Source organism: Grampus griseus (genome assembly GCF_964374135.1).
Source record: "Grampus griseus genome assembly, chromosome: 12".
NCBI lineage: Eukaryota > Metazoa > Chordata > Mammalia > Artiodactyla > Delphinidae > Grampus > Grampus griseus.
Window position 1 is genome coordinate 75826514 of NC_139006.1, and position 20117 is coordinate 75846630.

Here is a 20117-nt window from a genome sequence, read left to right on the forward strand (position 1 = left end):
ATTAATTTGGTAAAATCCTCCATCATTATTGGTTCAATTTTTTCTTCTGTTTCTTTCTCTCTTTCTTCTCTCCTGATATTTCCATTATACATATGTTATAACTTTTGTAGTTGGGTTTTTTTTTCAGTCTTTTTCTGTTTGCTCTTCAATTTTGAGGTTTCTACTGCTATATCCTCAAGTTCAGAGATTCTTTCCTCAGCCATGTTCAGCCTATTAATAAGCTCATCAAAGGCATTCTTAATTTCTGTCCAGTGGTTTTTATCTCTAGCATTTCTTTTTCATTCTTTCCTGGGATTTCTGTCTCTCTGCTTACATTGCCCATCTGTTTTTGCATGCTGTCTACTTTATCCATTAGAGCCCTTAGCATAGTTATCATAGTTGTTTTTAAATTCCTAGTCTGATTATCGCAGCATACCTGCCATGTCTGGTTCTGATGCTTGCTCTGACTCTTCAAACTGTGTTTTTTGTCTTTAGTATGCCTTGTGTTTTTTTCCTGATAACCAGACGTGAGGTACTAGGTAAGAGCAACTGTTGTAAATAGGCCTTTAGTAATGGAGTGGTAGGTGACAGGGGAAGAGAAACATTCTAATGAGTCCTGTGATTAGGTCTTGGTCTTTGTGAGCCTGTGCCTCTGGACTTCGAACTTCGGAAGTGTTTCTCAGCTTTTTCCTCCCTTCTTACATGGGACAGAATGGCAATAGTGGGCTGGAGTTGGGTATTTCCCTTCTCCGGGTTAGGCTCTGATAATACCCAGCAGCTTAGGCTCTGAGGTTAACTAGTTTTTCTAAGGGCAGGCCTTGTTAGGAAGAACAGAGCACTCTGGTGTATTTCAAAATTGTTTCCTCTCCCCTCCCCCTGCCAGAAGCCCAGGAGATTTTTCTCTGACATCTGCTGTGAGAACCTGGTCAAGCTCCTGGAGGTAAAACTCAAAAACGAGTAGGGACCCCTCTATGACTGGGTCCCCCTGGAGTTTTTAACTCTCAGGCTTGTCCACTCTGGGCCTCCAGCAATTGATCAATTACAGTTGTGGTTTTTCTACCCCTGCCCTGGTTCCCAGAGAGGTTACAGCTTGTGAGTTTCTGCTCTGGTAACTTGTGATTCTCTGTATTTGCCTGTCAGTCTCTCCAATGTGGGGGGCAGTGGTGTGCCCTGTGACCTCCCTTCTCTTAAATGGATTTAGGAAGATTCATTGATTTTTCAGTTTGTTCAGCTTTTTACTCATTGGGACAGAGTGGCAACTTCCAAGCTCTCTACATGTGGAACCGGAAACAGGAAGCAGCCCAGATTTTTTTTTTTTAATGCAAAACAGAGAAAAGAGGGTAAAAGTCATATGGGGCAGAAGGGGAGATGAGAGAGATTGGGCAGAAATGTTATTTGAAGAGACAGTGGCCAAAAATTTTCTCAAACTAACAAAAAACATCAAGAAGGACAAGGAACTACAAACAGGATAGATTCAAAGAAAACTAAGCCTACATATGTTATAGTAAACGTGCTGGAAAGCAAATACAAGGAGAAAATCTTAAAAGCAGCAATTACAAGACTGATAGTTGGCTTATCGAAAGAAAACAAAGCAATTATATGTTTCAAATGCTGAAAGAAAATAACTGCCACCCTAGAACTTCAAATGAAGGCAATTTAAGATATTTTTAGACACTGTCTCCCTAGAAAAACGTCCCCAAAACAGAATTTCTTACCAGCAGACTCCCACCAAAGAAAAACCAGAAAATGTTATTCAGGCCAAAGGAAAGTGGTCCTAGGTGGCATCTTAGAGATGCAAAAAGGAATATGGAGCAATAAAAAAGATAAATATGTGGGGAAATTTTAAAATGTCTTATAGGATTTAAAATATACACACCCAACAAAAGAGCACAAGGTGGGGATGGGATGTGATTGATGTTAAAGCAGTCTAAGTTTCCTGCATTGCCCAGGAAATAATAAAATACTATTTTGCATTAGACTTTAACAAGTTAAGGATGCATGTTATAATCTCTAGTTTAAGTAACCATTAAAAGAATGTCAAGCTTGTAGACAGGAAGAATAGAATGATTTTTTAAATCTTTTTTTTTTTTGCATGTAATGGTTTCAAAATATATTAAGTAAACAATTACAGAACTAAAGGAAAAATCATCATATAATCATAGTGGAAGTTTTGTATGTTCTTAACCCACTCCTCTCAGAAGCTGACAGAGAACAAGCAGTTTAAAAATCAGGAAGGACACGAAAGATTTGAACAACACAATTATAAATTTGACCTGATCATCTTATGAAGAAGTCTGTTGCAAAAGACTTGTAGTTGCAAAATACACATTTATTTTCAAGTGTACATGGAGCATTTAACAAATGACGATACGCTGTGTCACAGAGCAAATCTTCTCAACAAGTTTCAAAGGACTGAAATCCTACAGAATATGTTCTCTGACCACAGCGGAATTAAGTTATAAATTAATAACAAAAAGGTAACTAGAAAATGCCAAATGTTGAAAATGTAAGCAATGTGCTTTCAAAAGAAACCATAGGTTAAGGAAGAAAGAAAACATTTTTATTAAATGGTGAAAATTCAAAAATATCAAGCTTGTGAGACAAAACTAAAGCCATGCTTAGAGGGAGCTGTACATAAGCTTTAGATACATAGATTAGAAAAGAAGAAAGCCTTAAGGTCAATTATCTCAATTTCAAGAAGTTTGAAAAGAACTGCAAAGTGGAAGAATCAATAAAGACAAGAAATTATTGCAATAGAAAACTCAAAATACAATACGGAGGATGAACAAAGCTAAAAATTTGATTCTAATTAATTGAACTCTGATTAAACCCCAGCAAGACTAACCAAGAAAAAGAGAAGGCATAAATTACCAGTATTAGAAACTAAAAAGAAGAAACCCCTACAAACACTACATCTAAAATAGGAGATTTTATGAATGACTGTATACCAGCAAAGTTAAAAGATTAGATGGAATGAACATATTCCTATTTAAAGACAAACACACACACGAACTACTTACCAAAATCAACACAAAAAGAAATAGAAAATCTCTGTGTTCTACATGTACTAAATACAGTGAAATTGTAATTTAAAACCATGCCACAAAGAAACCCCAATGCCCAAATGGCTTCATCGGTGAATTCTACCAAATACTTAAGGAAAAAAATAACAACATTTATACACCCTTTCAAAGTTCTTCCATATACCTCAATCTTATCCAGCAAAACCCTGACACCAAAACTTGACAAGATCCAATTCAGAAAGGGAATGACAGGCCAATCTCTCTCACGAACATAGATATGAAATTTCCTATTATATTTGGATGTCATTATGGGACAGTATTGCACCTTGATTTATCTGTGAGTGAACACTGATTTATCAATGGTTTACTTTTGTTTAAAAAGTTTTATAGGCAAGATGAGTGGAAGAGCAAACCATAACAGGGTAGGTAATAAAAACATTTGTATTTACTAGTAAGCTTTTACTGAAAGATTCATGAAGTCTTATGTTTACTTAATAACTTTGCTTTTTAAGTGTTTGCTTTAGCTCCGCCCAGTAACTATTTTGTATCACCACGTGAAAAAAATTACATAAGCTGATTAATTCTCATTCTTGCGGACATTCATAAGCATTTCATTAACAAGATAGTGTCTATTTTCGTGTGCCTAAATAAGGACCATTAAAATGTAATGCTATAATACTTACAAACCATCCACTAGAAGCAAAAATGATAGCCATATTTTTATTTTACCTTTTTGATTCTGAAAACTAAACAGTTCCTACAGAAGTGGGGAGTAGTGGGGATTTCCAGGGTGAGGTGTGCATTATCCATGTAAAATAATTTTCAAATAAACCTACGATGCCTGTATTTGTATAATGTTTTATTTTTCCCCAGTACAAATAAAACAATTCACTGTCACCTGATTACTTTTTAAAAATTGGAAATGTTTACCTTTAATAAATGTTAAAACATCTATTATTTAAAATGAATTTTACATTTATTACATATAACCAAAATTTAATTGTACATGTCCCTATAAATATGGGGCTTATAAAAATCATAAATAACACTTAGTTTCTGTAAATGATGAGCAATCTCTTTAGCTATAGTGTATGCATCCTTCACTTAATAGAGGAAGATAGTATTTGATTTAACTTACTTCCATGTTTCTCATAATAATGCTATTCATATAGGAAAGATAATGTCCTCAAGCTCATTTTAATGGATCTTGTTGATGACAAATGTATTCTACATTAATCTTTATAAAATATTTGAATTATGTGAGTGATAGCTCTGTAAATATAGAGAGTGTTTAAAAGTACTTTCATTTTTTTTCAATTAAACTTGTTTTAGTAGATTTAATATGTTAACATGGGCATTCTGTTGTTCAGAGTGCTTCCAAAACCAGCACACTCACCTCTGGGGCTTTCCAAGCAGAAGTTTTAAGTCCCCTAAACTTCTCTGAAAAAAAAAGGGGTTGATGTTGGAAATGTGCCAGGAGTAACCCTTGGTATTTCTCATAAAGTGCCACAGTGAAAGTACCCTCTCCCACAAGTCAGTTCCTTTTATCAAAATCATAATCTCACACACTACTGTTTCCAGAAAGCCTGTCTCCACATTCAAGACAACAGTAGGCCAGATAAATATTTTTTAATCTGTATTTTTTACCATTCCTGTACTTACTTCATCTGGAGTTTTAACATCTGTTTACCAAATTTACAGACCTGTCAGTTAAAATGTAAAAGTACTTTTTCCTCAGTGTAAATAGCTTAGGAACATCAAAAGTTAAAATTATCAGTTTCTCCTTTTCCTTTTGGAACTCACCTAATGTTAAAAATTAGGTGCTTTAACCTAAGTGTCCATCAACAGATGAATGGATAAAGAAGATGTGATATATATATTGTATGTATATAGATACATATACACACACACACAATGGAATAGTACCCAGCCATAAAAAAGAATGAAATAATGCCATTTGCAGCAACATGGATGGAACTAGAGATTATCATACTAATTGAAGTTAATCAGACAAAGACAAATATGATATTGCTTATATGTGGAATCTAAAAAAATGATACAAATGAACTTATTTACAAAACAGAAACAGACTTACATAGAAAACAAACTTATGGTTACCAAAGGGGAAAGGGGGAGGAGGGATAAATTTTGAGGATGAGATTGACAGATACACACCACTGTATATAAAATAAACCACAAGGATTTACTGTATAGCACAGAGAACTATATTCAACATCTTATAATAACCTATAATGGAAAAGAATCTGAAAAAGAATATATATATAACTGAATCTCTTTGTTGTACACCTGAAACTAACAAAATATTGTAAATCAACTACAGTTCAATTTTTAAAAACCTGAAAAATAAATTGGTGCTTAGTAAGGCAGAACTCACACTCCAGAGCCAGATAGCCAGGGGCTTGAATCCCAGCTCTCTCACTTTTCGGCAAGTGACCCTAGGGCAAGTTATTAACCTCTATGCCTCAGTTTCCTCATCTGTAGAATGGGACTAATGACAGTATTTTTTACAAAGCTGTTGTGAGGATTCAATGAATTTGTAAGTGTAAGGATGCTGTTAGTGTTTGCTACTATTATTGTCTCTCCAGAAACTTCCTCTGCTTAGGTAAATAAATGTTTCTGATTATTGTTTACAACATGGGATGGTATTACTCTGTAACTTGTTTCCTTTACTATTGTATGGAATTGCTTTGTCAAAGGATATTTGCACTTTTATTTTTTTTTTTAATCAACACTACCAGACTGCTTTCCAAAAAGCACAAAAGTAACTGGGCAGTGTACCAATCAAGCTGCACAGCAGGGAGTTACAAAGTAAAGCAACTAGCATGATTACAATAGCACAAAGGTGGGAGGGGGAAATGGAAGTATGTCATTACAAGGTTTTTACAATATACCTGAAGTGGCAGAATTTTATCTGAAGGTAGACTGTGATGTCATAGATACATATTGTAAACCCAGAACTAAAAAGAACAAAACAAGAGGTATATAAAATAAGCTAACAATGGAGAAAAAAGAATCCTAAAAATACTCAAATCATCCAAAAGAAGGTAAGAAAAGAGGAAAAAAAGGAGCAAAGATGGAACAAACAAAACAAATAGCAAGACTTAAACTTCACCATATCTATAATCACATTAAATATGAATGGCCTAAACACTCCAATCAAGAGACAGAGATTGTCAAACTAGATAAATTGAAAAAGCAAGACCCAATTACATGCTGTCACTTTAAATAGACATAGATAAGTAAAATGACAGAATTAGATATACCATGTAAATGCTATTCATAAGAAAGGTGAAGGGCTATACAGTATCAAAGGTTTCAGAAACCAAAATTTAACCACCGATCAAGGAGAACATGTAATAATGATAAGAGGATCAATTCATCAAAAAGACATAGTAATCCCAAATGTTTATGCCTCTAATCAGAGCTTCAAAAACATGAAATAAGAAAACTGACAGATCAAGAAAAATAGACAAATCCACAGTTTTTGTTGGAAATTTCCAGTTTTCTCACAAGTAGACAGAAAATCAATATGGGTATTTCAACCAATTTAACCTAATTGACATTTATAAAACACTTCACCAGCCACAGTGAAATACAGTTTTTCCAAGTGCACATGGAATATTCACTAGGATACACCACTTGCTGGGCTAAAAGCTAAGACAGGTTGATGCTTCTGGAACTCAAAACAATACATTCTATTGACCTGAGGACCAGTGTTTTCACACAGAAAAGTTATCTGTGCAAAGGCTTGGGTGTACGTGTGCATCCAGCATCCACCTGGCACGTGAGAGCTGACGTACTCCTAAGCACATGAGGCAGGGGGCGGAGACAGCGTGGCGGCTGACACCTTGGAGGAGGCAAGAGGAAGTGGCTTCTGGCCGGAAGACTGAACGAGGGATATGATGAAGCGTGCTCGACGTTATATTGGGTTGATCCTTTCACTGAGCTCTATGGAATCTCCGATGGAGACCCTCTCCTCGTTAACTCTTGGTCGAGGTGCACCTACTTTGGGAGGCCCCGCCGGGAAGCCTGAGCGCGGGCGCGAGGCGGGGGCCAGGCCGCCGGGCTGTCTTCCTTCCCCGGGAGTCCGGCCCCAACAGTCCTGGGATGCAGGCCGGCCGCGTCTGTGACCGTGAAAGACACCCGAAGGCTGGTCGCAGGCAAACCTGCGTACAGGGGTGCACAGTGCGGCAGAAGACGCGGGCGGCGGGCGCGGAGAACACCCCAGGTCGCCCCCCGCAACCCTCACCTCCCGGCATCCTTTCCGTCCCCCCACCCCCCAACAAGGCGCGGGAAGCGGACACCGCCCGCCTCGTTCGGGCACCACCTGGCGGGCGGGCGGGAACAGGTGCCCGGCGCGGGGCGGGGCGGGGCGGCGCCGGGCGGCGGCGGGGCGGGGCGGGGCGGGGCCCGGAGGCGGCGGGGAGGACCAACCCCGAGGCCACGAGGTGCCGCGCCGCCTGGGCAGCAGAGGCCGCAGAGCGGGCCGCCCAGCCCGCCCCTCCGCGCCATGGCCCCGCGCGCCCGGCGGCGCCGCCCGCTGCCCGCGCTGCTTGCGCTCTGCGCGCTGTTCGGCCGGCTGCAGGTAAGGGGGGCCGCCCCAGCTCCCGCTCCCCGCGCGCCGGGTCCCGCGCCCGACGCCTTCGCGGGAACTGGGGAAGGACGCGGCGCGGCGGCTGCCAGACGTCCCGAGACCTGGACGGAGCCGCAGGAGCTGAGGATTTGGAGGGCGGAGAGCTGGGGGGGTGCGCGTTGGACGGTGGAAGGAGGGAACGGGCGAGTGGAGGGGAACTGGGGTGCAGAACGGGGAGTTGCGGGACCCCGGCACCCGGACACGGGCGCTTCCAAAAGTCCCACTTAGTGGCAGGCTTTGGTGGTGCCGTTTATTCTCTAAACATTTCTGGAGCGTCTGCGAGGTGCCCCCGCAGTGTAGCTGCTGCGGAGGCAGCGGCGTGGACACAGACCCTTCCCCCGCGAACAGGAGAAGAAGCGAGGGAAAAATTCGGAGTCGCGGACAGTGCCCATGTTAAGTAACCATCCCAACATACGATTTCTCCTTTCGGGCCATTTTGGACCCGCCGGAGCTCTCGGTCCTTCCCTCTAACTGGGCTTTACACGCTCTCCCCACCTCAGCTTCGCTGGTAGTCTGAAGACTAGAGCGATGCTCGCCTCCCGGGCGTGTGGTGAAACAGGATTTGGTAGTTTCTTCAGAAAGGCTGACATTAGATTTCTTTCTTATGCTCCCCTCTTTTTTATGTCTCCCTTCTCCCCTCCGACTCCTCCCTACAGTTTAAGGTCCACCGGCTCAGGTTCTGGCCCAGAATGACATAGAATCACTTGTTCTCAGAACCCTCTGATGATGTTAGGACAAAATAATGTTCACAGTTGGAGACACCAAGGGACCTGGGGTGCTTCAAGCCAGTAGGGGAGCCAGAAACAGCCCTGTCCTCCGTGTGCTCAGCCGGAATGGGACTGGGACGGGCCGGCGGGCACAGCGGGCAGTGGTTAGTCTCACTGGGGCCAGGCCCTGCTGGGGCTCCCAACCCAGGAGGCACCCGGGGCTCCCCTGGCAGCCCACAGGGCTGATAAAGGGCATGAAGAGGTCTGGGGGGGGGGGGTGCCAGAACAAGAGCATCTTCCTATGTCCTGTTGTCCTCCCCACCCCAAGTCCTCTCAGAAGAGATTTCTTTACAAGATCACTCGGTACAGCTGCCAAATAAATAAAACCAGTTACTGGTTTTCTGCCCTCCCCGGAGGAGAGCTGTAGTGTAGGAAGCCCAGCACCACAAATACTATGAAAGCCTTGTAGGGAAGGGTAGATATTGGTGGTTTTCTGGGTTTCAGTAGTTTCAGATTTCCCTTCTCTGTAAGACTGGCTTAGGCTCTTGTTAACAGCTTTTGGGGGAACAGCTCGAGACCCCAAGAAGACAAGGGGAACAGCACTTGGAGAACTGTGTTTGGAGTGAGGAGAGAGGGGGAAGCCAGCCTGGGATTAGAGCCTTGACAGAAATAACAGGAACGTGCTATAAGTCTGGAGCAGACAATTCTCAGGAAGATTCAGTCTATTTCGTTTCTACTTGTATGAGTCTCAAGGAATGGTTGAGGGCAAAGAAGGCGGAAAAGCCTGCTGGAATTTTTCATTTTAAACACTTCAGGTGTTGCTTAATTAAGTGTTCAACAGGTTGGACAGGGTGCTGCTGCCTTATTTGAACTACAGGACTAGGGCTCCAGTGAACAGCTAGCCACCTGAGAAAGACCTGCTCACTACACAGTTTTAAAAAAAGCATCTCGGGGCTTCCCTGGTGGTGCAGTGGTTGAGAGTCCGCCTGCCGATGCAGGGGACACGAGTTCGTGCCCTGGTCCGGGAAGATCCCACATACCGCAAAGCGGCTGGGCCCGTGAGCCATGGCCGCAGAGCCTGTGCGCCCGGAGCCTGTGCTCCGCAACGGGAAAGGCCACAGCAGTGAGAGGCCCGCGTACTGCAAAAAAAAAAAAAAAAAAAAAAAGCATCTCACAGTGTTATTGCAAAAACTACATATGTACATATATGTGTAAAATGCAGTACGCTCTAACATGAACTCATTTGCTATCAAAACATTTATTTCTCAGAGCTATCTTTCAGCAAGTGCTATCTCCCCCCCGCCCCGCCTTTCCCTTTTGGCTACTTATATTATGTGCGTTTTTAAATCATACCTAAACAGGAAACAATCAAATGATATTGGGATGGCTCTAATCAAATGATGTAAGTTTGTGCCTAGTCTCCCCAGTGGAAATCTATTAATTCTGAAAGGTGGAGCTAGATGTAATGTTGTAGTATTACCCCCCAAAGATACTGTGGTTACAAGCACTCTGTTCAATTACTGCTTCTTCGGCCAACCTGATCTATTAGTTCAAAGAAAGGAATTGCACTGCCGATTAGTTACCACACACTGGGCAAGGCTTAAAGAACTGTTGAGTGTGGAGGATGGAGGAGGTATTGGTTTTGTAAAATAGTTGGCAAAAACAGCTTCTGGAAAGTGCTTTATCTGCAAGTATTGTATTAAATCGATTACATTGTATTAAATCGATTTAAACTTACCTGGGGGGCTGTAAGTTTTGCCTTTTAAAACATCTCTGTGCTTATATCTCTCTGCGCCTGTGTGAGGGAATCTGAGTTCAGACATAAGAAGAGTATTTGCCTACAGAAAAAAACATTTAAAATTTTTATGTTGATAGTTCTGCTGTTTATTCCAAGTAAGAAACTCTAGGAGCAGGCTGTTTTCATTGAGGTAACTGATCACCCAGCCATGTTTATCCCTAGATATCCAAGACCTAAGGGCAGATTCACTCGTACCCAGGCCAGCAAACATATTTGGGATGTAAAACCTTGTGCTGGTGAGAAACAAGGCGAAGACATAGCTGGGTCTTCACAGGTCACGGCCCAGTCAAGAGGATGAGACAGGTGAAGCTGTGATAATAATGACGCAGCCTATGATACGAGAAGCGCAGAGGGTGGTGGAGGAAGGAGGGAATATAGTTGGAGGAATCAGGGAGGACTTTTGGAGGAGGGGGCTTCTGAAGCGGTCTTCGGAGGATGGGTAGGAAATCAAGGGTCAGAGAGGGAATGATCCCAAGAGGCTGTTGTGGGGAAGAAAGCTTTCTATCTGAGAGGGTGGCGTCAGTGGTTTAGGCCTAAAGGAATCTTGCCAAAAAGAGAAAACCCACATATGTTTATGACTTTATAGATAGCACAAAGCTATCTGGAAAGCTAGCTTAATTCAAGAAACCCCATGACAGACAGGACACTAAACATTTATAGTTTTTGAGATAACACTTGTATGGCCCTTGTTGAGGTGGTAATGTAGACTAATCAGAAACAGATAAGCCGTGGGGCCCTGGAAGGCCTGTGGGGACACCCCGCAGAGGAAATCCCCTGGGTGGGACTGGGACTGTAGGGTAGGTAGGTGACCGCCCCTGCCCCGGCTGTCTTCCTGCCCTGCCAGCCCATCCTAGTGGGAAGACTTGGCCATAAGTTACTACTTCGTTTGGAGAATCACAGACTTGGGGATCAGTGTCCTTTTTGTTCACTTTGTTGATAAATGTTTCAAATGCTTTCCCTGTTATTTCCTTCCCACCACTTCCCCCGAAAATGGCACATCTGTAATATGAACATATTCTCCGTGTTGATAAGGAAATATGAGCTTGCTTTTTCAGTTATCTACCAGAAATTCATATGCCAGGAAAACTGAAACAATAAAGGTATGTCTTTGAAGGTCAATAAATCAGTGTTTTATGAGGCCATGAAAAGGGGAGTTCCAAACCAGGGCCTCCTTTTCAGAGTATTGTTTGAAGAAGGTACCACGTGAACTTTCTCTGCCAGATCAGTATTAAAATTCCCCCCATGCTATTTTCCTATCTTTGAAGCACATGGAAAATGATAGTGGTGTGTTTTTCCACATGGTGTGTCCAGAGGATGCTGTCTGGGCGGACTCCTGTGGATTGGATCTGCATCCCGCCCTGACAGTTGCCCTCTCTACGAGTGAGTCACCCCCCAGGGCATCTACCCTCGGGCCAGGTGGCCGCCAGGACAGCTGTGGCCTGGCTGCTGTCTCCCTGCAGCGGCCGCCCCCCAGCCCCCAAAGGAAGCATACCTGACCCCACCTCCCGGCCCCCAGAGCCGGCGTGGGTGGGATTCGCGCGCCAGGTGATTCTCCCTGCAAGCGCCTGTAAATTCTCCACCTGGTTTGTAGGAAGTTGGGCACCTAATCTTCGTGTTTCCTTCTGGCTGCCGCGTGGGAGCTTTGTGTAGGACCCACCGCTAGGAACACAGATTAAGCTCAACTCCTCCTTTCTACCCCCCAAACCCAAGCCCCGAGCCTGAAGAAACCACGAGAGAGACAGTGGACTTCAGCAAAACAGGAGAGCGGGTGGGTCTGAAGTTCTCAGTGCGCATTTGAGGTTTAACACTGAGTGGGCGGCGGGCTTGGTTACGCGCAGCCCAGCGGTTCCTCTGCCCTGGTTCCGAGAGGCGCCGTCAGGCTGCGTCCTGCCCGCGAGCCCGGCGGGCGCGGCTCCCCGGCGCCCTGCCCTCCCTCTCGTGGGCAGCGGCTGCTGGCCCCGCTCATCGCCCGGCAGCCGTCTCAGCGCGTCTGCGTGCATGTGTGCTAACCTGCTCTCTGTCTTTGTCCTGTGCGCCACCGGCGGCCCCCAGCCTGGGATTTCTGTGGGCTGCCACGTCCAGGGCACGGCGGTCAACAGTGAGAAAGAGGACTGCGTTTGTGTTAGATGTGCTCGTTTAGCTCAACGAAGCGAGCGCCTCCTCCAGGTGGGCCGCCCTGCAGCAGGCTAAGGAGATGGAGAGCAGGGGCGTAGCCCCCGTCTCCCGGAAGCGCTCGGCCTAGATGCGTGCAGACAGAATGCGGTGGGACACTCCTGTCATCAAGAGTGCTTTCAGAGTGTGGTGGGCGCCCAGGACAAGAGCGCTTTAACCGGCCTGGAAGTGCCGGCGGAAAATACCCCCTTTTCCTTACCGTGCGGTTGTGTGTGTCCAAAGCACAGAAAGAGGGGCAAGGGGGCAGCATGTGGGCTAGGGGATCAAGACTGGTTTGTGCTCTGCCTGGTGGGGGGAACGGTGGGGAGACCAGACCGAGTGCGGCGTTTTCAGGCGACTCGGAAGAGGACAGTGTTCCTGGGCTCCAAGGGCAGGTGGGGGGCGGGGCCAGCACTCAAGGGCCTTCTGTGCAAGGAAAACAGTTTAGATTTTATCTCCGTGTATTGTGAGCTGGGGAGGGACGTGGTCAGATGTGGAGGTCATGGGGAAGGGTGCCATGGCGCTGGGGGGAGGAGGGGGTCCAGGGCGTGGTAAGGAGGCCACAGCCCCTGCTTTGGGGAAGAGCTGGTACAGGCTTGAATCGGGTCAGGAGGGTGGCAAGAGAAAGAAGTGCAGGAGCGATTTCAGAGCCAGCAGGCTGTGCTGGGCGCCGAAGATACAGGGCAAAGGATGTGGTTGGACCTATTATTAAAAAAAAAAAAAAATGTGGTAGATGTCAAAACAGGACAGCTGACCATTTGATTGTATTTTTTCACAGTTTATTAAGGAAACTTCTGTCTTAGTCCAAATCAGAATCAAAGCAGGTTCAGGTTCAAGTAAAGAAGGATTGTTTTTTCCCCAAACAAACAATAAAGAAGGTCGCAGTTTAGGATATGGAATCGCATCTGCTTTAGATTATCTTACTGGGAGGCAAAGGTCCTTAGACCCCACTGGGGTTAAAAAACAAGCTAAGAGCCCCAAGGCATTGGCTCTGCAGGAAATTTGTGTGCTCTGCAATTCAGAGCCATTTCCTGACCTAAAGGTGTCTTTGAATCAGAGGTTCAGGATGTAGGCAGAGTTTTAAAACTCAGGACTAAAGAGATAAGCAGTCAGTGACCCCCCCAAAGAGTCCAGCATCAGAGCTGGTGTGGCCTGCGCCATGGTCTTCCCACGCTGGCCTCAGATAGGTCACCTGCCCCCAGCAGAAGCAGTGTTTACCTTGGACCCACAGCTCAGCAAAAACTTTTTGCTTGCATGAGACACCTTTTCCTGGTGGCTATTAGTGCCTCAGCTGAGTGTTTCCCTTCCTCTCTGCCCACCCCCGCTTCTGCTCCCCACTGCAAAAAGTCCTAGGCTAGCAGGTGACACAGAGGCCTGTCTGGCACAAGCAAAGTCAGAGGGCTGCCAGGTTTCCAAGTGGTAGGAAGAACCGACTGCAAAAACTACCCTTTCGGTTCATCAGAGTAATAATAACTCATTACATTTCCTGTGCAGTGTTGAGAGTACAAGAGCCACTTCCTCCAGCCACCAGAAATTTGAAGACTTTCCATTAAAAATGAGGAAGAAAAACTCTAACTTTTTGTGAATGTGATGGTTAAACCTGGCAAGCAGGGAGAGTGGACATGTGCTATCTCACAAATCCTATTAGCACTGCAGCATTTGCTAGCCTGGGTTCTCGTTACCCACCCCCAGAATGGGAAATGAGCCACTTTTCTAAGGTTCTGAGTTTTAAAAAATATTTGTTCCTTCTTGGAACATCCTTAGCAACTAACTTAGAAGTGTATCCTTAAGTAGCACAAACAGCCACCAAATTCACATCCAGTTGAAAAAATATCTGTCGAGGGTTCTCAATTTTGTACCCAAGGTAGAAGAACAGGATCACGTCTGAAACGTTCATGGGAATTGAGAATCTGTTCCATTTTTCAAGCCTTGTAGAGATTATTCACACCCACCCTTGCTACTCCACTACATTATTTAACAATTCCCAGTGGCAGGAACTTCCCTATAGCAGAATCTAATACTGTGTCACAATTTGACTCCGTTTCCTCAAATTTATTCTTTCATGGGGGTAAAGATCAGTTGGCCAACGTCTTCTTTATTTTTGTGTTTCTCTCGTTGGAGATTGTCAGCCCACTGCTTCCCCTTGCTCGGGTTATTCATGCTACTTCCTTTAACCTCGCTGTCAGCCTTTTTTCCTTTCAATTCTCTGGACCCTGGTTTTGCACTTCCATAAGACACTCTGGAAAACATCAGACTTACCCCACAGCCTGTGCCCTGGAGAGTTCCCCACCTAGTAGGGAAAATAAGACAGCCCCGTCTTCAGTCCTTGCAGTTAAGTAGGTCTAAAGCTTCCGAGAGCAAGACGCCGCGGGAGCGCAGAGCGCACAGGGTTGCCGTGGAGAGCTGGGCAGGTGGCGCCTGTCTGGGCCTGGAGGGACAGTCATGAGTCTGAGGGCAGAGTGAGCAGGGGAAGGGGCAGAGGTGGGACAAGCAGAGCCAAACAGGAGAAACTCAAGTCCTGTCCGTTTGTCCGGGGCCCAGAGCTGGCCAGAGACCAGGAGAGGCCAAGGCCAGCTGGGGATGGGAGGGGTGCTGGTTAGTCACGGACAAACCTCAGGAGGGTGTTGGGACTCTGCCCTGTGGAGGGGGGGGCCCTGGACCTAGCATCCGCAGCTGGGAACTTGTTAGAAATGCATGTTCTCGGGCCCCACCCCAGGCCCACTATATCAGACACCGTTTAACCACCTCTGCAGGGGATTCCGACGCACACTCGAGTTTGAGAACCGTTGCTGTAGACGTGGGATTCCATAAAAAGATTTTGAGCTCAGCTGTAAGTTAATATATGTGGTTAATGTACTGAAAGCACCTGCCTCTTGCTGACTCCGTCCTGTGTGCCAGGCATGTGCTAGGTGCTTTACATAGATTTTCTCTAATCCTCACTCCACCTTGCCAGGAAGATGAGAAAAGTGAGGCACAGAGAGGTCCAGTTTGCACAGCTCATAAGTGGCAGAGCTGGAACCCCTCCCACGTGTCCGCCCCAGTGGCATGGCATTAACCCCTCAGGGAAACTGCTTATGCAGTCACCTGTACGACAGGTAAGCAGCAGAGAAACAAACTTCCAGGACATGGTGGGGGGGGGGGTGGGCAGAAGCAAGCTCTTTTAGCGTTTTGGGAAATAGCATAACCAGTTTGCATTCGTGGGGCTCGGCTCAAGGAGGTACATTCATTGAGGCCTTTCTGTTGTTAACTGTCATTGAGCAGAAGGAAGAACACTATGACTTTAAGGCTGAGTTTAAACAGGCACTCTGAGCAGTCTCAGCATAGGGTCCACGTGCCAGTTGGTCCCTGACTCAGGAGGAAAAGAAATGTGACATTTTGAATCATCTTTGCCACTTCCTGAAGCAAAGGCATCTCTGACTCCTCTATGCCACACACACCCCCACCAGAAATAAACTGTACTGTACCACTGACTATAGCCCTGCTCCTGCGTTTGTCAAGACAGTTCACAGGCCATGTTTATCCCACTTCTGCCACCTGTCAGGCTCTGTCCTGGACAGGGTGGGGTGGGGGGAAAGTGCCCCTTCTGATGGGCTTAGGTTTTCTGTGTCCCAGTTGGGATCCCTGTGACCAGGCCGTTGAGGTCCTACTTAGTTGTAAAATTACAAATAACCAAAGCACTAGAATGCACAACCAGTCATATATATATATTTTTTTAAGAGATTGCAAGTTCTAGAAGGAGGACTTCTTTTGGGGGGGCGTGCTGCATTGGGTCTTCGTTGCCACGTGGGCTTTCTTTAGTTGTGGTGAGCAGGGGCTACTTTTCGTTGTGGTGCGTGGTCTTCTCATTGCGGTGGCTTCTCTTGTTGCAGAGCACGGGCCCTAGGCACACAGGCTTCAGTAGTTGTGGCTCACGGGCTCTAGAGCGCAGGCTGAGTAGTTGTGGTGCGCGGGCTTAGTTGCTCCACGGGCATGCGGGATCTTCCCAGACTACGGCTCAAACCCGTGTCCCCTGCATTGGCAGGCGGATTCTTAACCACTGCGCCACCAGGGAAGCCCACAACCAGTCATCTTAACTGCATGGAGCAGTCCTCACGGGCAAGGGAATGCAGGTGTGACTGGCACCCGGCTGCTGTGTGCCTGAACAGCGAGTCCAGGGTGGCCTGGTGAAAGGGGCCTCATCCAGTGTGAGAGGCATTCTGTTCCCAGCACGAGGGACAGCATAAGAGGCTGGAGCAGCTGTGTTGTGTGTTGATTAGGCGGACCTGTGTTCTATCCCTATTAGAAAAGACAATTTGAGCCCAGGAAGAGATTTCTGATCCTGATTTTGCAACCCCTTTCCCCCAGGGTGTCTCTAATTTTGCCCCCAATTGGTGCAACCTTTCCAAGTCTACGCTTGGGAGTGTGAATTTGATTCAGAGCTAGTAGGAAACCATCACAGTTTTCTGTAAAGGGAAGTTATAAGGTCACAACAGTCCTTCAGGAAAAGTTATTCATTAATTTACCTAGAATTCGAGCATTTGCTCTGTGTCTGGCACTGTGCCAGTCGGCTTATCAGTAACTATCTGAATGGGCTGCCTTGTCTCCTTGTGAGGAAGCAGAAATATGAGGAAGGGAAAGCCTCAAGCATGGTGCCTGGCACGCAGTAGGTGTTGCAGGAGGCCCACTCAAGATAAATGGTGTCTGTCTCCAGTGATGGGCGAGGTTGTTCTCAATGTCCATTACGTAAATGGAGACAACTGTACAGCGTTTGGGAACATGAGAAAGTTCTGGCTCTCGGTCTTTAATGTAATCTCTGACCTTGCTACTCAAAGACCAGCAGTGTCAGCATCACCTGGGAGCTTGTTAGAAAATCTGCATTTTAGAAAGATTTCCCGTTGATTCTTTTTCACGGTAAGGATTGAGAGGCACTGCTCTGTGAACATGGCAGTGGAGGAGAGTCAGATTCCCGTACCTGGCACAGTGCAGCGCTTAAAGGTACTGAATAATTTTGAGTGGTTGAGTTCGTTTTATATATTTTTAAAATTCTTTATTGGAGTATAATTGCTTTACAACCTTGTGTTAGTTTCTGCTTTATAACAAAATGAATCAGTTATACATATACATGTGTTCCCATCTCTCTTCCCTCTTGCGTCCCCCTCCCTCCCACCCTCCCTATCCCACCCCTCTAGGTGGTCACAAAGCACCGAGCTGATCTCCCTGTGCTATGCGGCTGCTTCCCACTAGCTATCTATTTTACATTTGGTAGTGTATATATGTCCATGCCACTCTCTCACTTCGTCCCAGCTTACCCTTCCCCTCCCCATGTCCTCAAGTCCATTCTCTACGTCTGCGTCTTTATTCCTGTCCTGACCCTAGGTTCATCAGAACCTTTTTTTTTTTTAGATTCCATATCTATGTGTTAGCGTCCAGTATTTGTTTTTCTCTTTCTGACTTACTTCACTCTGTATGACAGACTCTAGGTCCATCCACCTCACTACAAATAGCTCAATTTCGTTTCTTTTTATGGCTGAGTAATATTCCATTGTATATATGTGCCACATCTTCTTTATCCATTCGTCTGTCAATGGACACTTAGGTGGTTTCCACGTCCTGGCTATTGTAAGTAGAGCTGCAGTGAACATTGTGGTACATGACTCTTTTTAAATTATGGTTTGTTTTTTAAAAAAGTATAGGTTAGTTGTGGCTGAGACAAGAGAAGATGAAGCTCAACTGTGTTAAAAAGAAAAAAAAAAAAGGGAAGAAGAGATGAGTTCAAACAAGTCCAGGGATAGCACTAGGTGTGGGGTGTAAAGTCTTGAAAAGCAAGATAGATGAAGGGTGCCGAGCATGACAGTGATTATTCTGGAGGCCAGGGCAGTGGTGCCTGGTGCCCCAGCCACCTCGACGGGGAGGGTCCCCCTGCTGCATCTCCCCCCAGGTCCAGAATCCTGTGGGCACCTGCTCAGTCGCCAGCACTGGCTTATCCTTCCGGAAACTTCGAATCTAGTTGATGTCCTTGCATGTGGCCCTGTGAGGCCATCAGAGCGTGTGAGATGTGGGATACATGAGATACATGGTGGGATACAGGAAGGGTGGAGGGTCTCGTGGGTCAGAGTCCCCGGGCAGGGCTCCCCAGGAGAGGTGGGACGGGCCGAGTCAGGAGGGAGGGCTGGCGTTTGGATTGGTGATAGAGGCGGGGAGAGCCGAGCAAAGCATGGGGACAGGGTTGGCACAGGAGCAGGCGTGCTTAGTAGAGTGGCGTGTGGGTGGTCAGCAGGCACGGGGGACGCAAAACCAGGTTAGGGGGCTTGGAATGCCGGCGAGTTAATCAAGGATCCTGAGCGGGGGTTGACCCTGAAAGTGGTGTAGGACCATCTGTTGAAAAATGCTGGGGACAGGCGACTGGGGGGAGGGGCGGTGTGCTGAGGGCCTAGTTGCAAGCTTTCAGTCTACCAGGAGGAGCAGACACACGAAAGACAACCGTAGAGCATCAAAGGGATTGGGACAGGAGACAGTCCTGGTGGATGTGAGATCATCTAGCGCAAGGGGCTAACCAGTCCAGGTGTGAGATCTGAGGTTAAACCAAAGTGGCCATTGTGGGCAAGGTCATGTGTCAGACTGGTTGACTTAGGCTCCAGGGTTGAGTAGGATGACACGGGTTGGCTGGACGAAATGGAGCGCGTGGAGGCCGGGGGCCGCAGTGTGTTTTAGGCCTAGGATCCAGGGCAGGGCTGCTGAGGAGACAGTAGGAGGAGGGGTTGGGGTGAGACTGAGCCCACGTGCGGGCCCGGGGAGCCTTGCTGAGGCGCTGGACTTCATCTTGGTCTTGAACGATCTCTGACCTTGCCACTCAACAACCAGCAGTATGAGCATCACCTGAGAGCTTGTTAGAAATGCAGGGTGAGGCCCCACCCCACACCTACCCAATGAGAATCACCTTTTAATGAGATTTCCAGGTGATTCTGTGCACCTTTAAAAGGCGGGCGGGGGGAAGTCTAGTCCCTGCCCCGGCCACTTTGGGGGCTAACCACCTTATTAGCTTGGTCCACCCCCAGTATGGAGGCAGAGCCTAGGAGGGTCCTTGGCATCCAGCAGACCAGCACACACTTGGAAGCACAGGGGCCATTAGCGCTTACTACAGGAAAGAAGAGAAAGCAGTTCTCATCTCAAATGAATAAAAGTTAAAAAAAAAAAAAAATTCAAGAATGGCAAAAAAAAAAAATCCTTTCGCACTAGGAGAATAAAGGGGCATTCACTGGAGCCTGTGGGGTGACGATGTGAGGACAAGGCAAACCCATCCTAATTACTGTGTTTAGGAAGCTAACCTTCCTTGGACCTTCATTTCAGGTAGCTCACAGCTGCAGACTTTTCTCATCCTTTATCTCCCCGGAAGACAAAGAAACTTGCAATTAAAGTTTCGACGTGCAAAGTTATTTCTTCATTTTCCCTTAGGCCCTATGTTTTCTTGTCTAGGAGCAGAGATAATAAATACATTGGGAGGAAAGTAAGAAGGAGAGTTGAGCAAAAATCAATAGACCTTTGATATGCTCCTGTCTAAATAAGTGCAGCACTTCTTTTCTTAAAGGAGCTTATCTGGAATCAAGGTGGTCAGAGAAAAAAAATACTGATGGGGCCATAAAAAGCAACTTTCAAGACAGCTCATGAAGTCAACTGTAACTGCTAAATCGAAATGGTGAACATACCCAGACTTCTAATAGGCCACAATTACTCTACATTTTTAAGGGTTTTTTTTTTCTTTTTTTAATCAAACCTGACCTGAGTCAGATTTTTTTTTCTCTGTATAGTATCTATTTTTTTTAAAATCT

At 46.0% G+C, this 20117-nt stretch overlaps 1 protein-coding gene across 2 annotated transcripts in view; it reads left to right on the forward strand.

Annotated features, from left to right (window-relative positions):
- Positions 1-7533: 7533 nt before the first annotated feature.
- The window catches only part of TNFRSF11A (TNF receptor superfamily member 11a), a gene marked incomplete at both ends in the record, with an annotated part of 56691 nt that continues 44107 nt past the window's right edge, over positions 7534-20117 (forward strand). For both annotated transcript variants that reach the window (XM_082668332.1, XM_082668333.1), the window contains one exon: positions 7534-7608. In XM_082668332.1, the coding sequence (XP_082524458.1) occupies positions 7534-7608 (75 nt within the window). The remainder of the gene's footprint in view (positions 7609-20117) is intronic.